We start from the raw sequence: 13,251 nt of genomic DNA on the forward strand, positions 1-13,251 counted from the left end.
TTAAAAAGGTGAGAATTGTTATTAAGGGATAAATAAACTACCAAGTCTGGCAATTTATGTTGCTGAGGCAGAAACTGCTAATACATTTAACCTTGGCTTCTCTCTGCCTCTTCCTCTGCCAGTAAAAAGTTTCATTCTGCAGTAAGTAACTGTAAGCTGTTAGCTTTTAGAAAACAATCCTGCAAATTTGCAGGCCTCATGTCTGACTGCATGCACAACGAAGTAGTGCCATTAACTCATTAAACGCATACATCTCATTTATCTCTTTTTGAAACCAAAGTTTATATTCAACATGACAATTCACCATTTATAAGGCATACGAAGATATGCTGAATGTATGATCGGTAGAAATATTTATTCAGGTAAGAAGTTTTGTGTGTCAGAACATTTTCAAAAGTCCAAAAGTTACAACAGCTGATGTTTGTTTTAAAGTAAAATGCATCTAAAGACTTTCTGCAAGCTGATGAGTAATGTAATGAAGAAAATCTTAAGCCATTATCACAGATTTAAATGATTTTTAGTAATACAGCTTCCAAAGTGTATTTGAAGAGAAAAAATGGTATATCTTGTTCTCTATTAAAATAGTATTTTTGCAATGCACTACTGTTGTTCTTTATGGTGGGATTCACCTCACCCATCTTCAGTTGTCTAAAAAAGTAGACACCTAGTCAAAAGTTAGTTTGTTCAACTCCTTCTGCTAAGAGATGTGCTCTCTGCAGGGGCCTCTGAGTCATGTTTTAGAGGTGCTCTCTCACCCCATTCACAATAAAAAGAGACCAGACTAGCCAAGTCTAACTGTGTAAATTACAAGTTATTCAGACAAGAACAATTAACTCCCATTGCATTCCCCTCCTTCCTTTCAGAAATTTAAGTATAAAAAAACATTATCAACTTCCAGAGTTAACTCTCCACATTGAAGATTTTTTTACTTAATCTTGTAATGAAAAGGAGATTGTATCATGAAAAGCTGAACTCAAACATACTTAACCCTGCTGTTACAAGTAAGTGGAATTTGGGGAAAAGTACCATTTTCCCCACCCTGTGCCACACCATTTTAACTTCAGATACATCTAAAAACATCCTGAGCCAAAGCAAGAAACTTGCATTTTCTACAATTTGTTACCTTACCAAAAATCATACTGATAGAAATGTTACTGTCATCATCATGTAGCCCCTTATTACTTACAATAAGAAAAAAAAAATACAGGAATAAATCAGGTTAGCTCAAGAACCCAATGCCTGCAGTGACAGTTAATAGGCATAGTATTGACCTCAGTGAGACTTCACTCACTGTAAAATTTACTCTCACTGTGTTCTTATAGCTTGAGTTTGTCATTTGCTTAAGCACCTTGCTGAACTAAGGCATGAAAAGAAAGGCAACACAAAAAGTGGTCAAATATCAGGTGGACTTACATTTTAAGCCTCGACACAAAAGAGAGATTTGAAATTAATAACTTGCCCATAGAAAGCTTGCGTAAGCTCAAAACAGCAGCTTTTCTCAGTTAAATGTTACTGTATTTGTAAAAGCTTTTCTGTAAAATGATTCTGCACAAAATTGCAAAATGCTTGAAAAAGTGTGGTGAGCCACAGTTTAAAATAGTTTTAATCTCTTGTTCTTTGCCTGATTCACAAGGTGCCATAACATGCTCAATGCTATACAGTCAACTGAATATCTGCATTCCCCATCAGTTTAATGGCTTTACTGATTAAAGAGTAAATGTTTTCAGGATGATTTTTCATTTATAAGAATCTAAAGTGATAAAATGGTAAAGTTGGATTATAAGACCTCTGTGTGTGTTAGGAAATACAAGTTGAATATAGATTTGGGAGATTGTTTTTTAATATTTACTTAGTAAAACTCACTATACAAAGAAAAGTTTTCACAACAACATAGTATGTAGGGTTATAGCTGCTCCTTCCTTCAAGCTATTTCTTTGTATCAGTAAAAAACACATTTATACACTTACAACAATTTCCCTTTAAAGTACTGGGCTTTTATATATTAAAACATACCTGGTAAAATAAGCTTAAAATAATTTTACATTGCTTGGAAAAAGATTAGAGTAATTTACTCTTACCAGAGTGCCATAGTTGCACAGTATTCAAAAAAATGAACCACCACTAAAATATAGAGTCAAACATTTAAAAGTACATTTATTTAAAATGTGGGCAAAATATCAATATAAAAGAAAATAGAGTATAGGAAATAAAAATAAAGTACAAAACATTTTCATCTTCAACATCCATAATTTAATAGACAGCAAGCCCTTTTATTTTTACATCCAAATTACACTTTTGGCTGAAGTACCACTGTTTATGTTAAAATGCTTAAAAACTGGCTTATCATGATACCTAAAGTGGGCTTTTTTTAAAATGGTAGTATAATACAAAACATAGTAAATTATGTTTCCTCATAATAAAATTACACATCCTAAAAACGATGCAGTTCATTTTTGCTTTCCTGCTTTAAACTGCTCATCATCCCTAGGAAAACAGCTGGAAAACAGCATCCACAGGAAGTTTTAGTTACTTTGTACAATGGCTGAAGAGTTAGGTTTAATGCTCCAAGGATTCCGAAGCAGTAAGGCATTTTACTATCCATCAAGTAAATTTATATGTATGCTTGTTAAGAACAACAGCTTTGAAAAGTGTCTGCAAAACAGAACTTACAAAAACACTCAAAGACACAGAACCTTTACTTTTCCTAAACTGCAATTATCAAACAGGTCTTATAATCATCTTCAGTAAAGAACTATTCTCCATTTCTGTAAGTCACTAGTGATAACTATTATTCCTGCTGCTTAATATTCTACAACTGTTACAATCTGACAACCCTGCCTCCCCCCTCCACTGAAGTATTTTCTAGCAGAAATTAATTCCACTTTGAATTTAACCTGGTTATCTACATGTTCAACTACCCTCTTATCAAGTAAACAAACATTATACATCCTAAAAATTATGCAAGCAATTACATCCTAATTAAGAAAACCATTTAGTAAACCACACTGCCTTATGCATTTGACAGCCTTTACACAAAAAGGATATGATTCATAATCCAGTGTCTGAGTAAGTACTCCAGTCAGGACAAACTCCGCATTGTGGACATCTGGAAATATTGAAAACATGTATAAAGTTTACACACTATAAAGACATTATTCTTTATTCTGCATGTGTGTCAGGAGGGCCAATTCTTTTCCTTTCTGCTCTTCATGCAGAGGCTTTAATGAGCACTGCCCCACCACTAGACAGCGTCCTCCTGCTAGGCATCACAAAGTACGCGAGCATCACATTGTTTGCACTGGAAATATAAGACTTCCTCATGGACCTCTGCTAGTAAATACAGCATGTCTGGTGTTCTACACTGAAGCAAAAATAGCTAAAGTGAAAAAAAAAATCTTTTAACCTACTTGATGAATACTAAGACAATAAACTTGCCTCATGCAGGACTGATGCCCCAAGTTCAAGTCATAGCCTTCCTATCATAGGTGGACTTATGTTATCCCCCCTTCAAGGCAAAACAACTTAAAAACTCTACCACCATTATTTAAGAGCACTAATTGAAAGAGAACAAATATTATATCCACTCTGCAGAAAAACTGCAGAAAAACTGCAGAAAAATAAAAGTATACACATTTGTAATAGTGCTGTACTACCTGACATCACACATGCACCGTGATGCAGAAAAAACTAACAACTCTTACAGGGTCTGAAAATGTTTTAGCAACAACATAACAAAGTGAAAAAGTTCATGTACAAGGAAGAAGGCATTCTGAGCAGGACTGGCAATATTACTGCACTGTTGAGGAATCTCTTCCAAATTATTTCTTGAATACATAGGGGGCAGGAGAAACTCTATTTGAAATCTGAAGGCATGGTATTAAAAAGGAGCTTCACTTCTTTTAAACTGAAATAAATAAAAAATCAGAACAGGTAGAGACCGAGTATGGCTATATTGCAGCACAGCACAAAGACATGGGAATAGTTTTAAAGCTACTTAGTTTGGATATGTTCTGTAATAACTTCTGCAGCCCAGAGCTCAAAAAATGAATAACACATGCTGTTGATAATAGGGTGAATTAGCTAGCACTAAGATTCAGGGTGACTTGGCTAGGAAATACCTCCATTACAAATATCTAACAAACAGCTGGGTCAGCTTTCCCCATGGCCTGCAGGATAAGACCAAGTATCACTCTATTTTTATCTGAAAGCTTCAACAGGTATCTGTACTTGTAAAATAGTAATAATAATAATAATAAATCAATACAACAGGTAAAACATGCAAGTTACATTGATAGCTTATACATACCTATGCCTCTAGCAAAATATTCTCGACATAAGTGAAGGTCATTTTCACAGGAAATCAAGATTATCTCCGGCAAACTCTAAATGAAAAAAAACTAAATGTAAGCTCACAACAATACAGTAAGATATTATCAGTTAATTTTAGAAAGCAACACTGTACACACTTTATTCTGTTTATGCTCCATAAGTTTTCGAAAAGAAGGCTGTTTAGATAAAACTTTTCCTCCTGCGCATTCCACAATAGCTTTCATGGTGGAAAGACTAGGACAAATTCCAGGTGTAATGTAAAAATATTTTCCCTAAAAAGAGAAAAGAAAGAATACGAAAAAGTGTTATTTTTTAACTGATTTCTGATGTGCATCACGTCAAGTTTTATCATCATGCAACCCTCATCTTACACAGTCACTAGGCAGGCTGTCAGCTGGTGTTAGATCTCACAGCTTTTAGTAGGCTACTACAACAAATCCATCAGTTGATGAGTTGCCCTAAATTACTGCTGATCTATTTTCCCTGTAGGGGCAAACCCCTGATTTTGGAAAATTTGAGCAGCTTAGGTGTGCCTATTACAACACTGTAAAAATAAAAACCAGGAAACCTTCAAAAGACCAATGGTTAAATAAAGATTAAATAAAATAACAACAACTGCAGCTTGGTGAGGAATATAAGTAGAACAATCCTCCTTGCTTCTTCAAGTGCAGGGATACCTGAAGGGTTGCAAAAGAACTCTCCAATTTCAGTTTTTAATTAACAGCCAATGTATTACTTTTGGACAAAAATAATCTTACTACTTCACTGAGACTGATACAGGTGATCAGATCACAAAGGGGCTTCTCTCTGTTTTCACCATCTAGGAATAAACAAAATCTTACTATTTAGATTGCAAAACTGAGTGAAATATAATAGCTTTAATAAAAGACTTAGGTACTATAAAAATCCCCTTTATGGGTGGCTTGCCCCAGGGAAGCCTCAAATTCAGTTAGGCTGAAGAATCTCTAGCAACTTGGATCTTTACATACCTCTCTGCATAGCAGCGTAATTTTAACAGGAGGTATGAAGACTGTCTCACACCATCTCAGCAAGCAGCCTGGTGTAAGTGCAGCCTTTGGGGAGTATCAGAGTAGAACTCCCCAAGGCTGAAGCACAAACTCAGTCTCCCATTTTCTGGGCAAGTGCTAGTGGCATTTTACAAATAAAGCAGCAATCTCCTAAATTTTGTGAGGGGCCAAATACTGTAACTATGCTGAGTATGTTTTGTTCACATCTATGGGAACCAGTCACTCAGGGGGCTTAGATGCTATATCCATCTCAAGGATGGTCAGGCAGGAGACAGGCATAATGCTAAAACTAAAATTTATAACAAATGCTTCACATGATACACTAGTCTGTTTTATTGTTCTCAGCTACAAAGCTGTGGTCCCAAAGCTGAAAGCTAGGTTGAAAAGCTTCAAGCATTTAAATGCCTTTTTAAACTGCATACCTTAAAAAGTGGAGCTACTTGCGCTCTCTTCAGAGATTCCTCTAAACTAAAGCAGAAAAGAACCTCAGCTTCAGCATCTCTGAGCACAAAGTTCTGCTCATCTGAAAAAGAAAGACTGATGATGTAATACAAGAAAGAGAAAGAAAACAAGTCAGCATAACCTAGGCTGTAATCAGATTAGAAAATACTGGTGGCAGGGTGACTCTAAATGGTCATCATTTACTAAAAGCCTACTTATTTTAAAATGATTATAATACCCCCTTCATATTATACTTATAATAAGGATGACCTACAGTTGCTTGGAGAAAATACTTAAGTGTGTGTGTATTTTACACTTGTTTATCTGGCAACATCCACTGTCCTAAAAAAGTCCCCTTTCCTAACTTATTGGATGAACTTGTGAATTTTTATTTGTTGAGCCTCCACAAAGGAGCAGAAAGATTAAGTTCAGGTCAGAACCCCAAAATTGACTTCAAGTCCTTACACGGTCTTAACCACAGAGATGGAAAGATTGCTATTTCTCTTATCCTTTTACTCAGCTGATTTTTTTTTTTTTGCAAGGGAATTTCAGTCTTAACTTCACCTCTCCACAAAAAGCTTCATTAAATTTATTTCTAAATCAGACACAGATCGAAACAATTAAGTTTAAAGAGCAAAAATTTTTATATGGAGAACAGATATGTCTTCTCACAGGCAATTCCGACAAACTGCATGAGATGGTATTGATATTCTTCTATAAAAAGAAGAAAAACAGTATGACGATTTTTCTAAACCGTTGCCATATTTTCCATCTTTGTACTAAGTACAGAAGTGAAAGAAGCCCATTAGCTAGAAATCCACTACATTTCAGCAGACAAGTGAAGTACTTCAAGTCCTAGATCAAAAGAGCCATCCTTCAAAACCCCCGGACCTTCTTTGTCTTCTAACAGATCTCAAACAGGCTGATTTCTCAATTCACTGACACTGAACCAAGCATGTTACCTTCTCTGCTTTTATAAAAATGTTCGCTGGTTTGGTGGTTAATTAAAAGTTATCCATAGATTTAAGTCTTTGTGGTGGTTAGTCAACAATGCTGTGTGTTTGTTCCTTTCCATCAAATTGCATAAAAAGTATAAAACAATTAAAAAATAAACATTCAGCCTTTAAGAGGATTTTGTTAGATCTAACATCCTTGACGACGAGTCCTGAAAATATCTATTTTGGTATTTCAGCTTTCAACAGTAGAAAATGTAAAAACAAAGTCAATATATTTTAACAGAGTTACAGTCCTAGACTAATTCAATTTAATTAGTTAAAAGTATTTTTATTCATATTTGCTTGACTTAGCTGTTTAAAATTTAGAAAAAATACTGAAACCAAAATCATCTTGGGTTTACATAGTAATGCAATCATAAGTAAAAAGATAATAATAAATAATAAAAAGATCAATAAATGGCTATGCCAAAAATATAATACTTGAGAACAAATGATTTAATAACACAAAAACAAACTAAAAAAAATTATTTTTCACTTCACCTAAAGGAATTAAAGCAAATTAAAGCAAATGTATTAAAGCAAATGAAAACCAAATGCAAAAAGGCTCTGTTGAAAGACAGCATAATCGTTGCTTGTGACAGCATTATTTAACCATAACAACGTACAGTTCTGCTTCAAGTGAAATACAAGCTGTCAGTATAATTATTTAAACTTTGTCAATAACTCTCGATGGCTTATAAGCTATGATAACCAGACTTGCTATAGACTTAAAACACCTGTTTCAATACTGCACTCATTAGAAAGCTGGCAAAAGACACTATAGTCAGAAGACAAAACAAGAAAGTACTTAAATATGCATTCCGTCTTTGCATACTTCAACCAAGCACCCAACCAACCTTAAGTTTACTGCAGAAATTGATAATAATTTAGCTTACCAACAAACTTCTGGCATTTGAAACACTCTTCTAACCATTCTGGAGTGACTATGTGCTTGACTACTGAAATTGCCGTCAGGAACTTGACAGTACGGGTCACTTTACTGGCAATTAGATGGGTGCATTTCTGGGCAGATTCTGCTACTTCACCCCCAAGGATATACAGCTTCTGAAAGTTGTACAAAACACAAATCAGAATGGAACAGTCCTTTAGAAACTGAAAAAAAAAGTCGAATCATAACACCAATGTCAAATAAAACTCGGCTCCTAATAGTAAAGATAGAAAAGTTCTGTATCACAGTCATTCCTTTACTAAAGCTGATTAAAGGACAGATTTTATAACCATGGAAAATTCAGGTATTTCCAGACATAAATTTCTTCTGGCAAGGCTAAAAGCTACGTTCTGGTCTGTAATTTCTATTTTTTTTTATAGGGAATAATCAAAAAATACAAATTTGTTTTTGAAGTGAAACATTTTAAGTCAAAGTAAGCAAAAGGTTTAATAATTTTGTTATTTTCCCTTATGGAAGGTATAATATATGCTCTAGTTATGGTAAACTTAATCTTCCTAGTCATTTCATAGAAAATAAAAACATCTCATAAAAAGCAAGTATTCTTAAAATACATGAGTTCCACATGTATTTTTGATGTGAGTGTGTGATTTTTGTGTGATCCCTTCTTCCTTGGTTTAAACTACCAAGCTCTCTTATCACAATTGCCATCTTTTCAGTTAAGATATAAATCATTATCTGTACAGATGAGTGATACAACTAATCAGCTGGTTAGGGATATCAAACTATCATAGAAGTTAGAAAGGCTGCACATAGAGTGCTGCTTCTGATGGAAATTCAAACAACAAAAACATTCAAAAATATTTGAACAGCTCTAGTGTCCGAGCACCATGTAGTTCCAACTTTTTTCCACAAATATCTTTAAATATGAATACTTAAGGTACTAAGGTCATTTTATTACATCAGTCCTCAGGAGTCACCAAAGCAAGAAGGCCTAATAGGTGTATTAGAAGCTCATCACAGGTCTCTGTATTGCTCTGTACTCTATTGTTCTGACAATAATGAACAAGTAGAATAGACAGGGAAAATGTTTCAAGCTCTTCTTTACTGTGCTTGCTTACTTTGACTGTAAAGACAAGATACAGAAATACTATTCAGTGACACTGAGCCTCTCTAGTACTTATTTCCTTCAGGGTACACATAAAGCCCCTGTAAATACTAAACTTGTACACCTATGAAAGGCAAAGGCCATTATTTTCACAGTTAAAATATGTTCACCTCAAACACTGTATACCTATGAGTGCAGATCTTGAAAAGATTTGCATTCTGATTTTCAAAGAGCCCTTTGGGAATAGAGGAAAAAAGACTATCCCACCCTCTCAAGAAGATGGTGGTATCCAGCCTCAGGAAGGTATCCAAACTCTGGAAGATCTTAATGGTATCATCACTGTCAAGTTTGGCTTAAACTTCACATGTCTCGAGGCTGAAGTTCATTTTTATATTTGTGAGCCATAGCTGTTACCAAAACAGATTCTCCATATAACAAACCTGATACCAACATGACAGAAAAGGAGGAGCTGTCACTGGCACTGCATTGGATATATCAAAAAATATTTTATATCACAAAATATTAAATATGAAGTTTCAAATGCAAACATCACAAGGGAAAAAGAAGTACAGACTCCAGCTACTTGAAAAATAAGTTTGCGTATAACAAAGAAAGTATTAGTTATTTTTGAGCACGACTGAAGTGATGCTTATTTCTAATCAATGCAGTGGACTCAAACTACTCCTTGTTTAATTTTGATTTTCTGGAGCAGGCATCAGTAGCAGGATCTTCCATGCACTACTGTGGTCACCAGTTGAAAAAAACTGCAAACCTCAGCCAACATGTGACAAATAACATAAATAAAAAGTTCTTTTAGACCAAATATTTTGTAATTACTGAAGTTCAAAGACAGACTGGATTTTAATACTGTTAAAAGAACATTCAAAATTATTCAGAGTTAAGTTTTGGAAGAGCTTTATTAGGGAACAGAACAAAACCTCCAAGGGAACACATTATCTCACACCTGCCATAAGCTTTGTCATCAACTTCCTTTGAAGCATTTGGTATTACAGACACAACTACTACAGTAGAAGAATCTTGAGTCTGATCTTGAGTATGACTATCACTACTTTCCTTACTTAAATTTGGTCATGAAGTTTGCTGATTTAAGAACTATCGTGGAAGGGGGCTCCTTGCCTTTTGAAAAAAACATACAGAAAGAAAAAAAGTATCGCAGAAGCAGTTAACTACGGCAAACTTAGGAACAGTTATCAAATAAAACTCAGTTCACATAAATCTACACTCTAACCTCAGCCTCAACAAGTCTGTTTTTTTTATTCATTACATAGATGCTAATAAAGTCTTACAAAACAGAAATTCAAATGTCAGGAAAAAAGTTATCAGATATCCTAACATAGCTCCTAAGAGATAAGTGTGAAAGTCACCTTGATGTACTGTTGAACTTGCATAGGTTCAAATCCTGTGAAGAGCACCATTGGAGTCAGCTCTGGGGTGAGTTTTTTAGTAGGTGGTGGTAGGTCTTCAATCCTAGGAAATACATTAAATACAGCAGAATGTAAAGTTGGGCCAAAGCTGTATTATTATTATTTTAAGACCAGATAAGCACACTCTTTCAACTTTTACTGATGGAAATACTCAAATGAATGAGAATCAGGTACGCCCAGTCTTCTGAAGAAAGAATTGCTGTGCTGAGAACAAGACATGCTTAAACTAGTGAAAACCATGAACTAAGCCTAATCCAGCAATTGTCAGTCTCCAGAACAGCTTCTTAAGATGAAGTATTTCCCAAACATTCACCTGATTCTGGCTGCTTTACTTATTTAAACTTCCAAGTAGCATGCTTTACCCTTACAAATAATTGTTAGCTTTTTGGTGAATGCCAGATATGTTCTGGTGAGATAGGGTGGGAGAAAAAAGTCCCTGAGTTTTTAAACCAACCTTGCAGTATAACTGTGGTATTAGCTGCAGGCCTGAGTATCTGGCACACAGACTGCCATACGAAAACTGAACGTTTAAGAGATCACTCAATTATCTAAGAAGTTTTGAAGACATCAGAAGAACCTCTTACTAGATAAAGATCGATAAAAAGTTACTGAGTCTTTTTTTAAATCAAAAATAGCTCACAGTTATTAATTATGAAGCGATTTTATTATCTGCCGATTGTTTTAGTCCATTCTCTTTCTTTCCTTCCTATGTTTCTATTTGTCTTTACATATTTTTTATCTTTTTCTCTTGTTCTTCTTTTCATTTCTCATTTGAATTATAATATAAAATGTATTAATCCCCTTCAAATGATTCTCTATGCAGCAATGCCTACAAAAAAACTCCAAACAAACCAAAAAAACCTAGCAATACCAGAAGGCTGATACCAGGGAAAATCCACCGACTGTCATGCAGGTCAGTACTGCTTCACTTATTCTCTTGTCCTCTCTTGCTTGTACACAACCATTGGCTGTCTGTGATATTTTCAGTGAAGCACGAACCAACTTTTTGTATTAAAACTACAAATGTAGCACAACAGATTCTGTCCCATGACTGTAACTATATGTCACAGTGCTAAATATCCTAATTTTCTTTCTTCTCATGGGAAGTTTCCCACTTCCCAGCTTTTACAAGACCTTCCCCCCCATTCTTCTAATTCTTCTTCCCGTTTTTCCTGTTTCCATTTTTTCCCCATTCCCTTACTACTTCACTCTCTAGTTATGTTCTGCTCCCTCAGACACCAAACTGAGTAGCTGGCAACATACAAAATATGTTGCTAGTTACTCCAGTTGGCAGGGCACAGTATGGCACCACACTGATGGCCAGTTGACAGTTCTATGGAAAAGTAAATTAATGACTATTGCCACTGATTGTTAATTAATCTTACCTTGCTCTTTTAGAAGATGGCTGAAGACTGGCCTCGTTTTGCTTTGGTTTCAAAGGCAACCTCACACCCTGAAATTAGACCATTTACAGGTTTATATTTGAATTGAGCAGGGCACCTAATTTGTATTACGAAACAGAAAAACGATTCTGTATTCTGAGACTACATTAAAAAACAAAACAAACAAAAAACCCCACCTAAATATATAACTTTAATGAAAAGGACATGCTACCAAACATACAGCTGTGCACACACAGCTCACACAGCTGACTCAAGAGCAAATCTGAAAATTAATCAAAACTTCTCCACGAAGTTATGCAACTAAGTGGACACCACCTAAAACATCAGTATTTTTTCCTTTAAATACAGCTGATAATCATTATAGGAAAACCCAAAGAATAAATAAATTGAGACTGCAGTGAGACTGAAAAAAACTGTACACTTGTTAAATACACAAAGACTGTAATATTCCTTCAGGCACCTAAACATCAATAGAAATTATCAACACCTGCATTTTACGCACTCAAGTTCCCTAAGTACATACACAGAAGTACCAGTGTATGCTCAGGTACTCACTGGATAGATGATCCCACTTCCTCTATACTAGATCAGCTGCTAGAGCGTTTGCCCAGGAAGCAGAGCCATGTAGCTTTTAGGCTCTCTTTGGCCCAAGTAACTTGAAACCACAGCTCTCACTTCCAGGAATGTGACATCTATTCCCTTTTAACCTTCAAATCTACACCTGAAATTTAATGAGGAATGCTAGCAGTATATGACCAGAAAGACAGGGAGCCTTATTCTAGCTCAGTGGGAGGAACGAGGGATTCTGCTCCCTGCTTTCTGGAGTGTGGATTTTTTGCTAGCAAATCATCAGTAAAACCAGAATGAGGCAGGAAGAAGGGAAGAGAACCTCTGCTCACTTTCTGATAAACGTTCCATCTGTGAAACGTAATTCCACTGTAAAAATGCAAAAGGTCGACTGCACCAGCACCATCTGACAGACAGCTATCCCCAAAGCAGGACCTCATATTTGAAATCCCAAAATGAATATAACTGCCTACTGTATCTAGTTCAACACTTCCACAAACGTAGCATTTTCTATTACCGAACCATACTCTTAGCATGTGTGCGTCCTGAAGGCAGCTGGACTTACTTTCGAAGTCCCTTCCAACCTAAATTATGAGAATCTGTGAATCACTTCACAGAAGCAAGGAGAAGCATATAGTAAATGTAGAAAGGTATGTACTTAAATTAGGCTTTCTGACCCACTTAATTCTCTCCATCTACTATGTAAGACAGGACTGAGATAACAAATGATCCAGAACAGAAAACTCAAGGCAAAACATTTTTGTGCAATAATCTGATAGTCATCTGTTGTACAAAGGAACTGAAAGCTCATTAGTTCAAACTGGGTTTTACCTACATCAATAGAGACATTGAAAATAGTTATTAAGTATAAATCTGAAATGGGAAGAGAAATCACAACATGAAAGCTTTCAGTATGATACACTGAAATTGCCTTCTACATATTCACAACAAGGAGACAGCTCAGAAATTAAGTTGCTGTTTCCACCTTAGCTCTTACAGCTGCCTCACAAGTAAGTCTTTTACATATT

The 13,251-nt window shown here is 35.4% G+C and overlaps 1 protein-coding gene across 2 annotated transcripts in view; it reads right to left on the reverse strand.

Annotated features, from left to right (window-relative positions):
* Window positions 1-336: 336 nt before the first annotated feature.
* The window catches only part of PAXIP1 (PAX interacting protein 1), a 44,922-nt gene continuing 32,007 nt past the window's right edge, over window positions 337-13,251 (reverse strand). The window contains exons 14-21 of one of the 2 annotated variants that reach the window (XM_064505743.1): window positions 11,639-11,706; window positions 10,194-10,296; window positions 7,690-7,858; window positions 5,780-5,880; window positions 4,467-4,601; window positions 4,307-4,382; window positions 3,042-3,106; window positions 337-2,613 (exon numbers count right to left, since the gene is read on the reverse strand). In XM_064505743.1, the coding sequence (XP_064361813.1) occupies window positions 2,602-2,613; window positions 3,042-3,106; window positions 4,307-4,382; window positions 4,467-4,601; window positions 5,780-5,880; window positions 7,690-7,858; window positions 10,194-10,296; window positions 11,639-11,706 (729 nt within the window). In that variant the 3' untranslated portion in view covers window positions 337-2,601. Of the gene's footprint in view, window positions 2,614-3,041; window positions 3,107-4,306; window positions 4,383-4,466; window positions 4,602-5,779; window positions 5,881-7,689; window positions 7,859-9,075; window positions 9,249-10,193; window positions 10,297-11,638; window positions 11,707-13,251 lie in introns of those variants that run through there. The other variant, XR_010387533.1, reaches the window with a different exon arrangement.

This window comes from Dromaius novaehollandiae, chromosome 2 (assembly GCF_036370855.1).
Source record: "Dromaius novaehollandiae isolate bDroNov1 chromosome 2, bDroNov1.hap1, whole genome shotgun sequence".
NCBI lineage: Eukaryota > Metazoa > Chordata > Aves > Casuariiformes > Dromaiidae > Dromaius > Dromaius novaehollandiae.